Raw genomic sequence first — 19,810 nt, forward strand, 5'->3', positions numbered from 1 at the left:
GGTGGGGGGGGACGGGACAGGGACGGACACACAAAAAACCCACACCACCAAAACCCCAGTTCTTCCAGCTCATTAGCAGGGTCAAAGTGATTAATTTCCACCTCCTTCAAAGAGGTCAAAGGTTACCCCCCAAAATACAAACTCAGCCCGAGGCAGACAAAGCTGTTTTTGAAAGCTTTGGCTCAAACAATCGGTGTTTGACAAACTCCCGAAACCAAGGTTGTGTAGCAGGGTGTGCTGGGTAACGTCAACGATAGCTGCTGCACGCTCTTAACATAGTTCTGGCATTAAAAATGAAACCATTTTTTTAGAAAACGGGCCACATTCTACCTCAAGTAAGCGTGCACAGCGTCACTCACAATCATTTCTAAAATGGACAGCAGCCTGGATAAGTAGTCAAGCTTTTGCCATATAAAACGCTTAACTGGAGTGCGGTCTGTAGCTGTTACCTGCAAAACCATCCAGGAAAGCCAGCAGGGTTTGGTGACAGCGGGACTGTGGTGGGGACATGCCCACGTCCAGCCCCCGCGGTGGGTGGCTGCCGCGCTCCCAAGGATGGGTTCGGGTAGGTGGGCGGCTCGGAAAGACTCGGGCTCACAATCCGAACTCATCCCAAGCACAAACACCGTGTTGCCTGGGAGTTACTCTCCTGCATTATGGAATTTACACAACTAGAAACAAGTGGCGTTACACTTGGTTTTTTTCCGGACCGTACATGCTTTCCGGTAGCCACAAACCGGGTGCCAGCCTGCGCGCAGGGGAAAGGCACTGCGCCAGGTCTCACTAAGGCGAATGGTGCCCTTAGCAGAACGCTGTTCTTGCTGCTGCAAGTCTGCGTGCTTCACATAAATGCTTTAAAATTGTTACTGTGCTTCCCTCCCCCCGTGCCAGAACGCTCGCTTTTCAATTTAAAAATCCCCCAGCAGCAGTGCAGACTTCATTAATCCGAGCAGTGAGACGATCTCAGGGTGCTGGGATTAGCAGCCTGCTGTTATACCTGAAATTATATATTCAGCTGGCATAGTAATTACTACTTAATTGCAGTGTCCCTTTCACAGGCGTGTTGTGGGGTTTCAATGTTTAACCCTTGTGAAATGTCCCCTGGTGCTCAGGGGGAGGCAGCATATTCTAAATAATAGCAGCTATCAAACCTGTCCTCGGAACAGATACAGGAACGTGGTCAGTGCCCTCTTGTGGAAAATGATTTAAAATAAAATTGGGGAACTGCCGTTAGGGAATTCACTAGGGATTGCCCGTACAGTAAAATCATACTACTCTAATTATGCCACTGGCATCACAGCAGCGTAGCTGCCCAGCACACATGAGGCTACGCCGGTGTTTGGTTATACAGAAGCACTTCACATCCAGACACTTCTTGCAGAATAATAACACGTCTGCACATGCAGTTGTGGCATTTCAAATTAACACACTACTTCGCAGTCTAAAATAACTTTAAAACGGAGACATCACCTTATCGCTGTGCAAGAAAGGAAGTACATCATCTTGACACAAGGCGTTAAACCTTCCCATGAGGGTTTGTACCGGGGTATAAATACAAACACATCTTTAACCATTAGTCACCGCAGAACAAGATGTGTAATGAACTTTAACTTAACTCCTGTTCTGCAAAAAGAAATAAAGCATTCATTAAAACGCACTTTGGCTAAGTGAAGGGCTGAGTCTGTTAGGAGCCTATAGTCCCTTTACAGAAAGTGGTGAGGAGACGAAGCACGTCCAGGAGGCGTTTCACATCCCAGACAGAATGAATCACCTTCTAAAATTGCTTGCCTATTTCCACTGCGTTCCCAAATTGGATACCTTAATTAGGTGCCTAAAGTTAGTGGGGATTAATTTGGGCCCAACTGCATAAAACTATTAGGTGATGAGGACATTAACCTCAAGAAGCCCAGTGATGAAGATGCCCACTGATTCGATGATAATGAGATGTCTCTGAGAAGACGGATGAAACGGCCTTTCACAGACAGTTTTGCTCTCTGTGAAACAGAGATTGTAACTTTTCGATTCCTCATGTGTCTGAAAGAGGCTAAGAATATTAACGAGTTACTTAAGAGGTACTCGAGTAGGTCAGTGTCATCATGTTGCAAGGGAATTTTATCTGCGTTTTTGCAGAAAAAAAAAAAGAAAATGTATTGGTTAGCTCGTAGAAAATATTCTGTATGATTTCTGTGGGTGATCAGAACATAGTAAGGTTTTACGTGGAATGACTTTGCTTTTGAAGGGAACCGGTTTGGAAGGATGTTATTCATAGGAACTGGGGAGCCCTGTGTTCTATACAGACGCTTTCTCACAATTTAAAAACAAATGGTACATTCTGGTTCCCTTGCATGTTTCCCGTGTTCCTGCATAGTTAGAGGGATGAATGTCATCTGCTGTGAAAGGACAGGACGAACAAGTTCTAGGTAATGCCTGTGTACTTCTTTATGGTTTGAAAGAGCCATGGGTGCGTCAGTGAAAGTGACTTTTCACAACAGGGATTTCCCCCAAATTACTTTAGAATTCTCGTATTTGAAAAAGTTATTTTTGGAACCTGAACAGCATGATCTGAGAAAATAGTAAGTCTTCCAGTGCACTGAGAAAACAATTTTTACAAGTGTGGTTGATCTCTCTAGTAATATCGGTTGTTTGAATGTTTCTGCAGCACTTCCGGTAAATAGTTAGACTGATTTTCTTCTCTTTATTTTTTCCTTCTCAACCAAAAGGAAGAAATTCTTCTGTTGTATCCTTTTTGTAGTTTTCATCCCTGACACGCGGGAATCTTCAGGAAGACTGCCTGAAATGCATTCACATCTTCCCACCTAATAAATCTGCACAATGCTATTTTTGTGTTACTCTCTGAGTTTTCCATCATCAGCACCACCCAGAGGAGGCAAACCTGGTAAAACATTTCTTCCAAGGGAAGATGTTTTTCAGCATGAGCTGGGGTTTTGCTGAGATTTTGCCCTGACTGGCTCCCACTCGTGCCCAGACCCTTTTAACCCACCCTGCAGCCGTGTTTTATGGTCACATAACTCTCATTTCCTTTGGAAGTAAGGCTAAAAATTGGGTTTGTGGCCTGATGGGCACAAGCCCCATGCAGCACAGCTCACAGACAGCTGACACAGCTGACAAGAGGTAGTAAATCAGCTTTTAGTACTTCCTCTTCTCTCATGCTAATTCACCCTGCCTTTACTCCTGCCAAGATCTAAGTAACCTCCGAGGAGGAGACACCCTTGGCTTCAGAGATTTCCATGCTAGTAATTTTTTGCTCCACCTTCCTTCAACTGGAAAAACACAAAAACCTGGTTCTGTTTTAATAAAATGAGCTGCTCTGGGAACTGGAATACATCCACCGCGTGTGGGTGCGTGCTCTGTTCAGCAACTGGATGGGCAGTTCCTGTAAGAGATGCCGGGAATGAAGTCCCTGCTCGGAGGTATTCAGGATTTGAGAAGGGCTGGGGGAAAGAGGCGAGGATAAAAAATATTTTGAGTATGGAAAGAAAGATGCGGAAATAATGAAATCCGCACTGATAACTTCCTTATATAAATTTCATTGTATTATTCAAGGCTAAGAAAGGCATTTGGTATCATTTGGTTATCAAAATACGTATGAATGGCCTAACTTTATGGATTCTTGGAGCCACATTCCAACTTCTGCATGTGGTGGTGAGCTCCAGCAGGTCGTACGCATGTCTGTCTCCTATATTGCTTTCTATATTGCTTTAATAACATACTGCTGTGCCCCAAGAGAAAGATTCCTTCAGTATGTACATACCCGCTATATAGGAATTGTGCCTATCCGGGGGGTGGGTGGGCTCTTGAAGACATCCAGCTGTAAGGTGCCTCCTACGAACCAGGCAGTTCAGCTCCTGTCGCAGTCAGCGAGGGAGCTGGCAGGGTTTAACACCGGCACTTCATCCCACCCTGCGCGGGAGCCTCTTGGCTGGGAAGGATCCTATCTCCGCTGACTCCCGGGGGAGCACAGGCGGCTAATTCCGAGTGGGTGTGTGACTTTAGGATGGCTGTCATCTCGGGATGGCTGCGGCTGGGACGAATCTGTCCTGAACCTGCAAGTAATCGCTCCCTATTTGTACGACAGCGTGTGCGGTATTCCCCGTCCTTCAGGGGCATTCCGAAGCTGTATTAAGGATTGTGGAGCTCTCAGATACCTTGGCAGTGGATCCACATAGACAGACAAATAACTGGAGCTACATATTGTAGCATACAACAGTTTTGTGAGCAGTGAGTTAAAGAAGTCTGTTTCTCATGAATTTACATCTCAAAGTTGAGCTCGTGGCCTTTCTCGGGCACATCGCAAAGAGCGCAGCGTTCAGACTTTCCACCATGTGGGCAGGAATAGGGCCTGTCTGCTTCACAGAGCCACCGATTCTCAAAAACTTACAGGATTTTGGTGTACTGGAGTCTGCCAACCCTCTGTCAACTTGCTTCAGGCTGACTAACAGGTATAGAAGTCGTTTGGGGAAATGTACACATGCACACACGCCCCCTCCCATTTCCTTTGACTAACAAATACCCCACTGCACACCAAATAATTTTTTTTTTAAAAAAAAGGAACTAAAGCCAAACCTGGAACAGCAGGCTTTTATCCTAACTCTTGGTATTTGCAATCTCGAGTTACTTTCTGCGCCCTACCCAGCAGGCCAGTCATAGTCGAACCATTCAATATAAAAAGGCACAGCAGCGTGTTTTGAAGTTACTGGGAAGCGGCGGTTTTATGAAATGGATCCCACCTCACTGCTATGAGAAATCCTTAACAACAGTTATCAGCTGTCATCTGTTCCTTTACAGATTCTATTTTACGTAAATGGCATTTATTACATCTTTTACTTCTTGGCAACTCTTGCAATGATTGTTTATAAAGGTAAGTTGCACATATTCCAACACGGAGTAGGTTGTGCGCTCATGCCATGGCTGTGGTTTGTCGGTGTGCTCGCTGTATTTTCCTGGCTTATTTACACTGTGTTATTCCACAGGTGAAGTTTTCAGTTACCCAGATGATTTTTTGGCTCCTGATCTTGCCTTGCTTTTCATTATGGCCATTCTTGAAGTGCTGCGATTATACTTAGGTATGTCATGTTATCGCCGTGCCTTTTCAGTGGAATATAATCTTTAAACATTAATCATTCTGAAATGCAACGTATGTCAAAACATGCCAGTTTTGCAAACTAGCAGATATTTGGAGACTGTTGTTCATTTATGTCATTAAACTTTATCTGACTGATCAATAGATTTGACCAGAGGGTCAAATAGAATTTGTTCTTCTATGAAATATATTCTATAACGCCATTAAAAAACAATAGCTGGGTTGTCAGAAAGCAATATAACTGGGACAGCTGGAACACCATTTACAAGTGAGCGTGACTTGTGAGAATGAACATGTTGAAACACAGATTTGCATTCACTGAGGCGATCCAGCTCCTTTCAACAGCTCCAGTACGTACACAAGTAACCAAATGGCTGGAGCCTGGTGGAACAGGTAATGCTAAGGACGTCCCCGAGCAGCGTACGGCTGCCACCGCGACTATGCCTTTCCCTTTCCCCCCTTCTGAAGACACACGCCAGTTCCAACATCTTCGTTTCCCTAAGACAGAACAGCGTAAAGGGCCTCCTGACCCCTGTCCAGAGCTTGCTAAAACTTCCAAAAGTCCTTTTTTAGAAAAACAAGTTACTATTAAAATTTGCGCTCAATATTGCTACGACATTTATGCAAGGTGGGTCTCTGTTGAATTCAGCTGACTTGCTGCAGGGGTGAATTTAACCTGCTGCCTTAAATCTCTCTGCATATGTTTGCTTGGAGCCTGGTGGATGAATAAAGAAGCGAGTTTCAAGTCCAAGGTAGTTAAACAGCAAAATCTGCTGAGACTAGCTTGGAAATAAGATGCAAGGAAGAGATAACTGCAGCTTCTCCACAATGATAGTAATTTGAAGTAGGAATAGATGAGCAGAGAATACAGAAGACTCTGTATTGCATAAGATTTTAAAATGAGGATTGGGTGCTCTTAGACGTGCGCCGCGGGCACCGAGTTGTCACGGTAAGAGCGGGGCTGGGGGAAAGTCTGATGGTTGACTTGAAAAAGGCTTGAGTTGCAGCTTCAGAACTGCTTATCTGTGGTAAGAAAAGGTAGGCGGCGTGACTTTGCGTATCAACAGATTGCTCTTTAGATTAGCTTCGGTCAGCAAGAAATCGATTGTCCGTTGTTGTTGGGGATTGTCCTTACATTTACTGGCAGAGCCGTGATTCACGGTGGTGTTTCAGCATACTCCGAGCTGTAAGAACTAGAGCCTTTTTTGAACAGGAATACTCTAGACTTGTGGCTTGTGATATTGTCAGAAGAAATCAAAGACTCATATCAGCTTTTTGTTTCCTTCGAGGTTCAAAGGGTAACCTGACAGAAGAAGAGGCTCCATTGGGGTTCAGCCTTGTGATCACAGTCGGAAGTGTGATTCTGTCCGTGTATTTCCTGGTGTGGCAAACTTATGTGCTGAAAGCAGATGTCATTATAAACGCCGTTCTTCTCTTTACTTACGGGCTTGAGTCAGTATTAAAGGTCATAGCCATTGCTGCTTTTGTCAGCTAAACCCTAGCAGTTGCCGACACGTTTTCAACACATTTCTTCTATAAAAGAGTGGGTTTATGTTTCAAATATTGAATTCTTTTGCGTATAAAAATCCTGTAAAACTTTCCTCTGTTTAAAGTACAAATTTTTGAGGGGCAGAGATCTCCCTGGATGGGAGGTACAATATCCTGTGTAGCAGCTGCGTTCCACTGTCTCGTCAGTCAGCTCATTTATGGGCAAAGGCGAGAGATGATTCAGCAAAAACGCTTAATGCTCTGGTGTTCATCAGGGATCGATTCCAGATCTTCATTCCCAACGCAGAATAGTAGCCAGCGCATCATCTCGCGGCACGCCGTTGAGATGATGTGAGTTTTTACGGCATAGCAGCAACGTACAACCAAAGTGACACAGAAATGAATGAGGCCAACGTAGCGCGGACTCATTTCTGCCTCACCGCAGCCACGTTCCTCTTTGAGGGCACAGTTTCTCTTCTGCTCTCATTTGTGTTTTCAGCCCCCAGTGGTAATTTCCCTGACTTTAGTAGGGCAGTACCTGATTTATCCCAGTGGGAGAGAGCTCAATTGAATTTTGCACGTACCCGGAGAGCCGAGCTACAGGGTTTGGGCAGCTGGTTCTTACTGGCGCAGAGGCCAAAGGCTGTAGTGAGAGTGTGTTTGTTTGAACAGGATGGCCTTAAGACGAGCATAAACATTCACTGTTCACTCACCCTTCTGCCCTATTTAAGAGTCCAACAGAATGCCGTCAGGTGCATTTCGGTTTGGCGTTAAATGTGTTTATTTCTGTGATTCTGCAATAATGACTACATTTTGTCTTTTAAATGAAGAACTGCGTGCAACTTCAGATTTTTTTACTGTATCAAAAATACGTTTGTATTAACGTAAAGCTTGGGGAGCTTGCGGGGGTTTTGTGTAAGAAGGTTTTATATTCAGAATTTCCTACTTTTGTATTTATTTATTCGAATAAATAACGTTTTAGATCTAAGAAGCGTTTGAAGTGCTGAGCTTCTTGTTTGGCTCCTAGGCTACAGCTGAGCCTACCCAGGAAGGCTTGGGCGAGACTGGATGTGTGCAAAAGACTCTCCTGCTCCTGCTGCTGCTGCAGGTGGTCCGTGCTCCTGCACGGTGAAAGAGTGCCTGAGGTCTGCGCTCATTTGCACTACCCTGGGGCTGAAAACAGTGGTGTGGGCCCCGTATCACCTCAGCCCCACTCCTGTTTCCTTTCCAGTGGTGGCAGAAGGGAACAAAAGATGCACAAGTTCCCGTGGAAGGGCCCAGTTCCATCCCTCGGTCGGTCGTACCCGGGGGAGCCCCTTCCAAGGGGACATCAGCTTCTGTCCACGTTACGCCGCGCCGGCAGTGGGGATCAGAACACAGAGGTCGGCACCAGTTCCCTGGGGCCGGATCCTGTGAAGTCAGCGGCGCGACCAGCCCCGTGTTGATCTGCAGGCGCGAGGCTGCGCCCGCAAAAGCAGCACAACCGGGTGCTACGGAGCAGCCAGGAAATCGAATGACCAAACGTTTCTGTGCTTAATCTGCATGAATAAACACCCGCCCATTTGTCCTTCCAGATTTGCTTGGCATAATGGAACGTGCTCATCACATACTTGTGACGAGGAGCGACAAACAACACTGAGCTCTATCTACCCCGTTAATCATGAATGCATACCGAGCAAAATCCCTTTCTGTACGTGTACAAATAAAACCACATTTTTTTCCCTGGTGTTTACACCTGCCTTATACAAAGGCCTGGCAACAGAACATCTGACAGGTTTGAAAGGAAATATTGCAAAGTGGAGTTTTTGTTTTACCTGAAGAGCAGACGGGGTCGCACGCGTTAACATGAAGTCGCAGCCTCTGCGCTTTACCTTCTGTCCTTCTTGTGGTGCTCACTACAAACAAAATAAATACAAAATATTAGCACAACTGGTGGCGGCAGAGACCTGCGTGTAGCTTCAGGAGTAAAGGCAGCGGAAGGTGTTCTGCCCCCGAGGTGTTTCACCCCACCACAGATCGCCGACCCCTCCGCTACGGCCCTACAACCGTTTGTGATGCTGCGCCGTACAACTGGATCCCCGGCCTGAGCCCCCCGGAAAATAGCCCTCCAAAATGGTTCTGACGAAGGTGCTAATTAGGCAGCGGCTGCCATGTTTCTGCCTGTCCCCACAGCACAGTGTGAGTTTGGGACAGTCCGCTGGGCCACGCAGAGTAGAAGAGTCTCCTCCTCAAGCTTATAAACCAGTGTGTTTATATATATAAAACCCAGTATGTTATATATATATTTATAAAAGTGTAGTTTATAGATACATATTTATCTTTTATATGTTATAAAACATGGTGAATCCTTTGCTCCTAACCATCACCTAGATCACAGAATCAGATGACAAACAAGAATCGGCAGAGAGTGACAATGCTCACTGATAGTCAGCAATGGGGCACATCTACACAGAAGAGAACAAATATAAATTTTTGAGCTCGTTTCAGAGTACCACCTGATGGCCTGCAGACTGGTCCCAGAGTCCTGGGTGGATGTCAGTCCCTGCTGGGGACCAGCTGGCACCAACCTGGATCTGCAGGACAGCTCCATTTCGGTTTTCCAGTTTAAGAAAAAGTTGTCCGTGAACTTTTTCTGAGTAGGTGATCAGATCCTGGGGTGCTTCTGCTGCTGACAGCCCCCCACTTTGTGACGAATGTAGGAGAAGGATGAAGAAGTCTGTAAGCTTCTGACAACTCCTTCGTCACGGGTATTTCCGGGGTTTGAATGGGAATTATCACTTATGTTGGTGACCCTGATTTCCTGACCGCTTCTCTCCACGCTGAGCTGGTACAGAGACCCAAATGAACTGGGCCCTGACCTCAGAGAGTTCCTCCGATCGGGATCAGGAGCTCCTTTCCAAACCGTTCCCACTGCTTGGAGAAGCCAGGGCACGGCATAGTGAAGCCATTGATGACATTTGCCAGACATAAGATTGCTGGAGCTTTTAATTATGAGGCCCAGCCCTTCTGAAACAGGACGAGCGAGTTGGATGAAAACGGCATTAAAAATTTAGAGGAACACATATTTTGAGGAGCTCGGTTTGGGTGTTGTTTACTCTGCAAGGAAGAAGTCTTTGTTCTCAAGCCCTCGCAGGGGTGTCTGCCGCCAACCTGATTTAAAAGGCTGATCGCAAGAGGCAAGTTAACCTCCTGGGATTGCAAACTCGCAGATACTCTGAGAGATAGGGCTTTATTGGTCCACAGCTTTATGTTCGCATAAAGCTTTTACGGCAGGAACAGTGTACAGACCAAACCCCAGCTGAAGTGCTACAGGCCCCCAGCGACCGCCGTCTTTGTCACAGCGCTGAGGGCCTTCGCGCCGTGGCCGAAGGAGGAAGGCTGAGGACGCGTGCCCGTGGGAGCCAGGTCCGCAGAGCAGGCGTACAGGAACCACCGCGCGCAGTCGGGTGATTCCCCTCTGGCTGATCGCCTCTGCCCCACTTTGACCAGCGGCGGCTGTTGCAGGGAAGATGTAATAAGCTCAGTTGTGGTTTTCTTCCCTGCCCAGAGGAAAAGTTCCCTCCTCTGCTCAGCAGTTGGAGATTTCCTACGGGGCGCAGCACCTCGCGGTACCCCGCTGTGCCTGTCTCCATCGTGAACACGCAGCCGAGGCTGCCAGACAGCAAGCAGTCCGTGCCTTAAACCTTAAATAGCTTTTCCAACAGAATCCTTCCAAATCCTTCCAGTTTGCATCCCGGGAAAATCAGCCCAGCCCCTGTGGCAGACGCCGCGCTTCAGGGGATAGGGATGTCCTGCACAAACCCTTTCAGCTGGCAAGGCTCGCCGGGCTGCGGCACAGCTGATGTTCCCACCACGTTTCCCTTCGGTTGAACCGGTATCCCTTCCCCTGCCTGGCGGTGTGGCGTGGCGTTCTCTAAATGCTGCTTCTCCCAGGGCTGGCCGGGTTTTCACAGTGCCTCCTGCACCGAGATCCCCTGGGACCTCACCGACATCGCGCCGAGGAGGATGACGAGGTGCCGGGCGGGTGCCTCACACCGAGTATTGGCTCACGTTTCCCCGTGGTGGAAGAGGGCATTCTCCTGTCAAAACCGAGCTGCTGAAATGGTGACTGTCATGCGGGGAACTGGCTCTCCCCCTGCCCATCCAGCTCACCCGGCAGCATTCCTCCGGCGATAACTCACCCGAGGCGGTTCCCCTGCCTGGCGTCTGGACGGGGGCCAGGCAGCAAGCTGAGCCCGAGCCCCCACCGCGCGGCAGGCACCGAGGAAAACCACGGCGGCAAGGAACTCGACAAGCACTGAGTTAAGGAAGCCGGGCTTCCTCCAGACCTGTGTCCCATGGTGGAAGCATTTTCCTATTTCTTCCCCTGGCATCTGTTGGAGCTGCAGCGATTCCTGCGACGGGGCTGGTGACGGGGGCTCTCTCTGGCATGTACACGCCATGGGTTCCACACACGGTGGGGAGCCCAGCGATGCACGTGCACTTTAATAAAATGCCCTCAAAAGCCCCAGTTTTTGGAGAGGACCGGCTAACCAGCTGGATCCCACACTGCTGCGGACACATCCGTAAGACCCACACATTCAGCAGATATTTTCCAGCTTAATGAACAGCTCATGAGCTGACCCCATCATTTTAAAAAACGATAAATCTTGAGACAAACGAAATGAGGTGTTCTTTGAAAGTAGTAAGTCTGCCCACAGAGGAGACCCTTTCCCAGAGCTCAGGGTCCCTCTATGCCCCCAAACGCGCCGGGCTGAGCCGGCAGCATGGCACACCCCCAGCGCAACTCAAACAGCCTCTCCGCAGTGCCGCAAGAGAAACTCAGGAGCGGCTTTGCCATCTTTTAAAATTTCCTTCTGGCTTTTGAAGAGCAAGAGAGGAGCAACAAGAGAGCGTGTGAGGAGACTGAGGTTTCTAAAGAAACCCTTCCCAGAGAGCACGGGAACGACGCTCGCCCCAACACAGGGGCTGAAGCTCAAGCCCTACCTCTGCTCCTCCAGCAAGAAGCGGTTCTTGCTTTCTCTGGGGCTCTGGTGAAAAGGGGATGGTGGTCTCGCTCCAGACAACACCGATAACAGAGCTTGGACATCCGCAGGGGAGGGCTGACACAGTACCGCAGTAGCACAGGAATGCTCCCTGCGATGGCCAAAAGGGTCCCGTACAATTTCTGGCCGCCAGAACGCATGGGCACACGCGTGCGAGTAACGACGGGGTCCTGCACGCGGTGGTCACCCAAGCAGAGCCGACAAGGAGCGTCTCCCGCTGAGGAGCAAGCCCTGCTCAGGCCGCACCATGCCCATGCCAAAACCTTTGCCCGATGCCCAAAAGCCATTGAGCCCTTTCAGTTCCCTCCTGTGCCACCACCATTGCTTAACCTGGGTCTGTCCCCCCCAAAAGGTGGGTTTAGCAGTCACGCTCCTCTCTCCCCGCCGCAGCCCCCGCACAGCTCTGCCCAAGCTACGTTCTACCTTTGCCCAGTGCCCGGGGCTGAAGTGTGGGGCCGAGACATGTGGCTCTACCTCCCGCCGGCTCACAGCAGAGCTGGGGCAAGACGAGGGGCTTTATGGCCACGGAACCCTGAGGAGCACAGTGCCACGGCGTGGGGTACCCCAAAGGGGATTCTGGTCCTCACCTCCGACTGCTTCGGGGACCTGGAGAGAGAGGATGTGTTGCCCTCTCCCTCCACCTCACGGCACCTCTCCCCGCTGCGCTGCCAGGGCAGAGAGAGCAGGCGGGAGCGAAGCTGGAGGAAAATAACCCGCCAGCCAGCACGGAGCTGCGGGGGAGAGCACTGGGCTGCACAAAAGGTGCCTTGTTCCCCCATGAGGCAGACGGGCAGCGCGTCCCCTCCCTCGCCGGCGATGGAAAACCCAGCTCCAAGCCCTCCTTTGCCACCCCTCGCCGCCTTCAAACCCCCCCCCTCCCCCCGGGGTACAAAATGTTCTCGGGCGAAAGAAACCTGAAGTTTAACACGTCCCTCCCGGCTTTCGGTCCCCTCGCAGCGGGAGCGGGCGAAGGCCCCCGCTGCCCCAGGTGCCTTGCGGGGATGCAGCCGGCTGGCCGGGGCCACCGGCTCCTAGTTATACAGTAACCTGTTGCTCCGGGTCCCAGCTCCACCTCTCGCTGCCTCCACATCCCTCCCCTCCTCTCTGCTCTGCCAAGAAACCTCTGTCACCTGCTCTCAGACAACCGGGGCGAGCGGCACCGGGACGAAAGGGCAGAAGGAAGCCAGCGGCACGGGGACCCCCAGGCTGGGGCACCGGGTGGGCTCTGCCTCCTTGTCTCCTCCATCCATCCATCCCCCAGCACGGGGCAGCGGGCTCGCAGGCGGAGCGCTGCGCGGGGAGGCAGAGGGAGCTTGGCTGCCGGAGAATGGCAGTGGGATCTAACTAAGGAGGGCACGGCTAACTGGGAGAGGACGCACGGGAGCCCAGGGAACTGCGGGAGACAAGAGCGGCTTCTCAGCACCGGTAAGTCCCTCCTTGCAAACCCTAAAACTTCACATCCTCCCCCCCAGCGTCTGTCTGCTTCAAAAGTGTGGTCGATTCAGCTGCGGAGGGAGCGTGACTGGAGAGGGGGCTGCGGCTGGGATAACTGTCAGTGCGTAGTTTTATGTTGTTTTTTTGTTTTTTTTTTTCTTAAAGGGTGGGAAAAAAGTAATTTTTCCAGTGTTACATTTTCGGGGTTTGTTTCCCGTTCTTGCGTTTCCTCGCCGGGCCAGATCCAGTAGGTGGCACTTTCTTGGCAGCAAAATGTCCGTCTGGCACAAAACGGGGCTTTTTTTTGTTGTTGTTGTTGATGTTGTTCCTACCAAAGTCTGGAGACGGTAGTTTTGAGCAGCTGTTTGTCTGCAAACCTCAGGGTTTCCTCCGCTCGGGACGTGTGCGGGGAGAATTTGCGCTGTTCCCCACCAGGCGCCTCGGGGAGCTGCTGCTCTCGGTGGGTGAGCTCTCCCTCCCCGTGACCTTGGCAGGATTCATCACCCAATTTTAAGCGGAGAGGAGGCTCTCTCGGAGCTGCCCCGCATCCCTCGGCGTGCTCTGGCTCCTCCGCAGCTTTCATCTCCGTTAACGGGCTGGAGCGCAGCTCTCCTGTCCCCTTTCACTTATTTCCCTGGAAAATGCCAGTGCAAACTCCATCGAGAACAGGGCTCAGGGACAAATAATTTGACTGACGTTATTTTTAAATACTGGAAATAATTGTGAGACAACACAGTGGTAAAATATGGTGATTGCCCTGCTCTAATTAGGGCAACGGGGAGTAACGCTTGCGCTGCTGGGCTGCTCTGGAACGCTGCACGAAGAGAGTGCTGTAACCGGGATCAGATCTGTCGGTGGTTGCTCGTCCGAGAGCTCCAGCGCCGGGCTGCTTTGGTGGGATCTGCCCCTAAAATGACCTTTTTCTGAGTTAAAAAAATGACAGCAACAGGCTCAGCCCCCAGCTGACGCACAACAGCCTGGCTGGCTGAAGAGAGACCCACGCAGGGTTTCACCCACACGCAGTACCACAGTCCTGGCTCCGTGTAGTTGAGTGATCGAGTTTTCAGTTGAGCAGGGAGAAAAATTAGTCCTTCGCGCAGAGAAAGGGCAGGCGGCGGTACTGAACCAAGGAGCCCTTTAAGACAGGACTGCGAAGAGGGACTTGGGAGCCACTGTGGAAACGTGTCTGTGAGTGGCAAAGGTCGTTGCTTCGCCCCGGTTAAAACCAAGGCTGCAGTTGGTGGTTTGGGGTAACACCAACAGCTCAGTCCCCGCTGCAGTCGGGTCTGGGTCGTACCTGCTGCTGGTTTCCACCGCTGAAGTGTTAGGAGGCCAGGCTGGCCGAGGACCTGCTGCTCTTTCGGCTGGATCCCAGCCCTCGGCACACGCAGGCGGTGCGGTGCAGGATCTGTACTCTGCAGGGCAGGGTGGCTTTCTCACCTGACAAGAGAGCTTAGAGGGACTGGGGGTGTTTTCAGGCACCTGAGAAAAAGTTGAGCGCCAGAATCACTGAAGTAGATGTTGGTGAAGGTCCCAGGGAAGGGAACAGCTGTGAAAAACGGCGGAGCACGGCTGCTGTGGGCACACACACATGGACGCCCGCCCGTTTGCTCGGCGCGATAAAGCAGCTCGCCCAGACAAGCATTCAGTCCGTGGCTTTCTGCCCCTCTGCCGGTCACCACCCAACGGGAGGGTGGGCAAAGACACCAAGACTGAGGCGAGCAGCTCGGCCACCGCACAGCACAAGGAAGAGATGTCTTCTGGGCACGGGTTCCGTATCACGGAGACAGACAACTCTCTCCTTCGGTGCCCACCTTTGTTGACTTCAAACAACTCACCATCAGTTGGAGTGACAAAACCCGGCCCCGAGCTTGGTGAAATGGCTCCTACAGCTCATTGCTTCTGGGGCTCCGTCTGCCTGACTCCCATGGATGCAGGCAGCCAGTCCGTATAGACCAGCCCGCCGAGCCGGGGGGCACCTTACTTGCGTGCAGGCAGGTGCATCGTGGAGAAGATGCTGTCTGCGGTAACGTTAACACAGCAGGCACCATTTTGTGGGGCTGTGCCCCTGCGGCTGCCTGCCCGGCTTCAGCCAAGGGCATGAAGACCCAGGGAGGGGTTGAGCAGGAGGAATCCGGGCCAGCTAGAGCTGCTCCGGCGGAGGAACCGGGCTGTACGACTCTGCTGGGCAACTGCCCCAGGGCCAAACCTGCTGGGTGTTTGTTAGCATCTCACCCTTGACGAAATGGCTTTGAACATGCTGGAAATCGGAGTGCTTTTTTCTTCGGGTCATGGTATAATTCAGGCTGGAAGTGAAAGAGGTTCAGAAGAGACTCTAATGCACTAATGGACTCGGGAGATTTCAGTCCTTTGGGTAGACAAAGAAAGAAGTGAAACGGGGAGAATATACGCGTTGGCTTGTGTGGGCTTGAGAAACATCCATATAAAATAAGTCCAGGTGCAAAGCCTGAGTACATGGGGCAGCCTCGGAGTATTACATTCCCAGAGTGCTGGATCCTGCCGTGCTGCTTTGGAGCCGTGTCTCCATCCCAGTCTCTGCTTGCTTTCTCTCTCCTGTCTCTGCTTGCTTTCTCTCTCCCATGCCATGGTCTCCCTCGAAGCGCGAGGTGAGGGCAGGTGGGCAGTTTTGATGAAGACTCAGTGGTTTTCTCCTTGCGTGGGGCTGAAGTCTTGGCCTCACTTCTCCTTTACGTAACTGCAGTCAGCAGTACTGCTCTTAACTCCAGGGCAGATGTTAGCGCGTGGCCTTTAGCCTGTGAGTTTGATGTGACTGGCAATAAAATAATGACTCGCTAAAAATACTCAAGCCTTACGAGCCTTCCCTACTGTCCCCCAAGCAGAAGTGCCAGGAAAGTCCACAGACTGAGACAGCTTCCTGCACTGCGGTAAAGCTTTATCAGCAGCAGGGTGTCCGCCTGGAGCAGCAGCACGCATGCAGCACCGGGCAGATCTAGCAGCACGTGACTCTGCCGGCACGGCCTCCCGAACCACCCTGCTTTGGCCAAGGTTCAGCGGGTGCGCAGAAAAATACCCACCTGCCTGCCCAGGAGGTATTCAAACCTCCCGCTCGGAGGGAGGGGAAGGGTGGTACCTTCAGAAACCCTCCCTGCTCATCCGACTGTGGTATAGAAGAGTCCCTTGCACCATCAAAAAACGGTGCCGGGCACTGTACGATGACTGAGTGCCGCAGAGTTCACAACGGAGACGAGATCCCAGGAGGCCCGAGATCACCGTTCGGCCCCTGGATGGGTCTCCACCTGCCCACGTGACCACGCAGCAGAGAGGAGCCTTTAGGGATTTCACGTGCCCCATCATGTAGCAGGGAGGCTGTGAAGGGCAATTTTTTCTGCTTCTGGCGGGTTTGAAACGGCAAGCTCAGGGAAGAAGTATGCTGCTACCCATCCCTAAAATATTTAGTTCCCCTGCATCAAATCGCTGCCAAGAGGGAGCAGACGGGGATCCCACAGAGAGCCGATCCCACGTACTGGTGTCCTTGCGCTGCTCCCACGTGAACGAGGCCACCTCTGCGCGCGAGGCGAGAGCTCGTCCCTTCCTTTCCCAAGTTGGCAAGAGCCTTCGCTTTCTCCTGGGCTGGGGACAGTGCCGCCTGCAAACTGGAAATGCACGATGCCGGGGGCAGGGGGATAACCAAAAAAGCCCCGGTGTATTTATTTCCTGGTAGTCCAGATAAATCAGGCGGAATCACAATTAAGAAGGGAGGGAAGGGCGTGTAGCTGAGCGCCGGACCGGTTTGGAGATCTTCCCCATCCACCTGCGCTACAATTCCCCAGGAGAGCCCAGCCCTTGTTCCCATTCCCCAAATGCTCCCAAGGGCGTTACTGCCACCGAGGTTCCGCTGAGGGAGAAGACTAAAAGCTTCCCAACCCATGGGAGGAGGAAGCCCAAGGTGGGGAGTCACAGGCTCTGTCTGCTCGACTGCCCTGGAACAGTGCCTGAAGTGGCCAGAGAAGCTACTTTGGCCCCGATTTGGTCCGAAGCACCAAGCAAAGCCTGGCAGTGCCAGTTCCTGCAGGCACGGTTGAATCAAGGGGACCCTCACATCTGCACAAGGCTGATGGCAGAGGCCGGGCTGCTCCATGTCAGATCAGGGGCCAAGGTGCAGCCCCGGCTGGCATGGCCCGTGGGCCCGCTCAGGGTGCTCCACACCCTTTCATCCATCACTGCCTACAGAGGAGGGTCATAAATCAACCCTGCTCACCAGCATCTCCCACAAAGGTTCTCCTCACCCTGTGAAGATGGGCAAACACATCTCATGCGCCAGAAATCTCAGGTGCCACATTCCCACATCCAGACCACGGTTGGGTCTTCACCCCCTGAGGCATTAGCCCACCTATTCACCTCTCCTTTCCTACCCTCCAATACGCTGACACAGCTTCTCTCAGGCATTTCAGCCGGGATGGAGGAGCTGAGTGCCGCCAGGGCGATGGGCACCAAGATTCAGGGCAGGAAAGGGCAGTGGATGGGGTTTTGCAACAGCCCCGGCTGTCGTGACGGGCAAGTGTGGCACAAACAAGCCCCCATGGCTCAGACCTCCAACCCAGCCTGGCCCGAGGTGAAGGCAGCTCTTTTGACGGCTGCTGGAGTAGTAACACTCCACATCTGGTGCACTGGGGTCCTTCAACACCCCCTTGGAAAGGGCCAGCTTTCCTTTTTTTGGTTTCCAGTTGGGGTACTGGCCCCCAAAAGCTTTTCATAACTTGAGCTTGTTTGAATTTTGTTCTTCCTGCTTCCTTTCTCCGCGTGCTCCCTCCGTTCTTATCAGTCTCAACCTGTCCAGATTTATATCCTACAAAGGTAAAGTGCAGACCATCTGAGTGGCAATAAACCAAAGTTCAGCCACCCAGCAGTAATGCGCCCCATTGCTGAGTAATTCAGAAAGTGAAATACTGCCGCCGGCGGGACGGCGATTAAGATCAAGCAAACAGGCAGAATCCGAGTCAACATCACCCCCCCAGACTGTTTACACCTAACTTTCCTTTTGCTGAAGATGACCAAAAGTGGGAATTTTCTGGGAACTGACGCAGTTCTAACCTCTACACCTCTACGGTAGAGGTGTAGCTGCCACCCAAAGCCATGGCTCCCCCGGATTCCCACACCAGCAAATACAAAGCAAAACCCAAATCCTGACCCACCTCATTGCTGTGGACAACACAAGTGGCTTGTCCTAGTCTGCCGCTCGCTCCTCATTACCTGACTCCTTCGGGGTCACTCCTCATCCTACCACTGCTGGCGGGAGAGCGTTGGCAATAAGGAGGGCGCTGGTGGGTGCTGCCCTTGGCCCAGGTCTTGCTCACAGGCGGTCACAGAGGGTTGGGGCTTAGGCCAGAACCGCGACTTGAGGACACAAAATCCTCTGAGTCGGGTTTGAGGCTTTCAGGGGTAACTGTAGGGAGGAAAGAGCACTGACTCTGCCTTTGCTCGAGATAAACACAGAGGCGTCCATTTGCCTGAGCCTGAGCTGCTCCTTTCATCAGTAAACTCACTTTATAAAAACACTGGGGAGAGGAGAAGAGAGAAAGGTAATTGCGCCCACGACATCCCTTAATAAATCGCAGGCTGGAGCCTGCTCTCGTTCCTGACACTGCTGCCTCTTAATTATAGCTGTGTTCATCTGAGGAGACAGAGTAGGAGAGCCAGGCTTTATGCAGAAGGGAGCACTAATTAAACCCTCTCTGTTCCCTAGAAAGATATTCACGCTTTCCTCTGGGGAAGAAGTGAATGGACTTGTCTCCGGCCATTCCCACAGGTTAATCTGTAACACTGACTTTCACACAGCAAGGCAGTTCGTCCTGTTTTCAGTACCTGATGCTCTTGGCATTGCTTCTAGGTTGAGATATGGGCCTTTCAAAACTCCTTTGAAGAAGGAAGAGGAGTCACACGTATCCCGGTAGCCCGGGCCGGTGCAGACGTTGCTTGCCGGGTGTAAGGTTGGGCAGTGGGGGACGGCTCTTCAGTCAATGTGCACTGACCGCGATAGTTTTGCGAACTGTCCCTTGCTGAGACTCCAGCCCTCAATAACCGACACAGGCAGACTTCTGTGATGGAGAGCATGTCCCAGACTGCACCCAAGCAAATCCTCTGATTGGAATTAGATGGACTGCAGCAGGCTCGATCCATGCTCAGATCCACATGAGAAGAGAGTCAGGTCCCTCGGGCTGGCAGGGGAAGGAGTCGGGTACCACCAGGCACCTGCACGCCAGCGTCTCCAGGTGATCTCCAGATGCGCTTGGTACCTGACCGCGCAGGCAGGTGCGTTGCTGATTCACCTTTGTTTTTCCAACACCCGAGAACACAAACCCTTCTAAATTGCAGGAGGAGAGTACATCTGAGCAATGGAAACAGCAATTTGCCCCACTGAAGCCAAAGGGCTGATTCCCAAACGGTGTAAGTCAGTGTTCTCCATCTGGTCCTGCAGAGTTTCAACAGCAGAGAACCCAAGCTGGTGAAGGGAGAGTCCAGTCCAGCATCCAGGCGTGTGCCCACTCCCACCAGGCACTCAGATGAGGCCAGAGTAGGCTGGATGTGAGTAACATGGGGAAAATGTGGGGTTGGATTTCCCCCCCTTCCCTTTTTTGCAATAGAAGAGGCAGGGCGGGAGGGTAAACATGACATGAAAGCTCCGAGGGATAACTGCCGGTCCCTGAGACTGACAGGTTTGTTGCTGTGAGTTGCTACTGCTTGGAAAAAAAAAAAAAAAAAA

General features: G+C 51.4%; 2 protein-coding genes across 2 annotated transcripts in view; both read left to right on the forward strand.

The window, feature by feature from the left end:
- Positions 1–2,457: 2,457 nt before the first annotated feature.
- TMEM80 (transmembrane protein 80) lies at positions 2,458–6,596 on the forward strand. The gene is made up of 5 exons (XM_009892451.1): positions 2,458–2,461; positions 2,676–2,737; positions 4,786–4,879; positions 4,992–5,084; positions 6,391–6,596. Exons 1-5 carry the CDS (start codon positions 2,458–2,460, stop codon positions 6,594–6,596), a joined length of 459 nt encoding a protein of 152 aa, XP_009890753.1.
- A 5,134-nt stretch (positions 6,597–11,730) lies between these two features.
- The window catches only part of EPS8L2 (EPS8-like 2), a 68,831-nt gene continuing 60,751 nt past the window's right edge, over positions 11,731–19,810 (forward strand). Inside the window, exon 1 of the mRNA XM_009892452.1 lies at positions 11,731–11,790. Coding sequence (XP_009890754.1) covers positions 11,731–11,790 — 60 coding nt within the window. The remainder of the gene's footprint in view (positions 11,791–19,810) is intronic.

This window comes from Charadrius vociferus, unplaced genomic scaffold (genome assembly GCF_000708025.1).
Source record: "Charadrius vociferus isolate BGI_N301 unplaced genomic scaffold, ASM70802v2 scaffold1039, whole genome shotgun sequence".
In the NCBI taxonomy this organism is placed as follows: Eukaryota; Metazoa; Chordata; class Aves; order Charadriiformes; family Charadriidae; genus Charadrius; species Charadrius vociferus.

Coding starts and splice junctions, on each gene's coding strand:
- TMEM80 (XM_009892451.1), top strand. Junction 2,738..4,785: donor AAGGAAGAAATTCTTCTGTT/GTATCCTTTTTG, acceptor AACAGTTATCAG/CTGTCATCTGTTCCTTTACA. Junction 5,085..6,390: donor AGTGCTGCGATTATACTTAG/GTATGTCATGTT, acceptor GTTTCCTTCGAG/GTTCAAAGGGTAACCTGACA.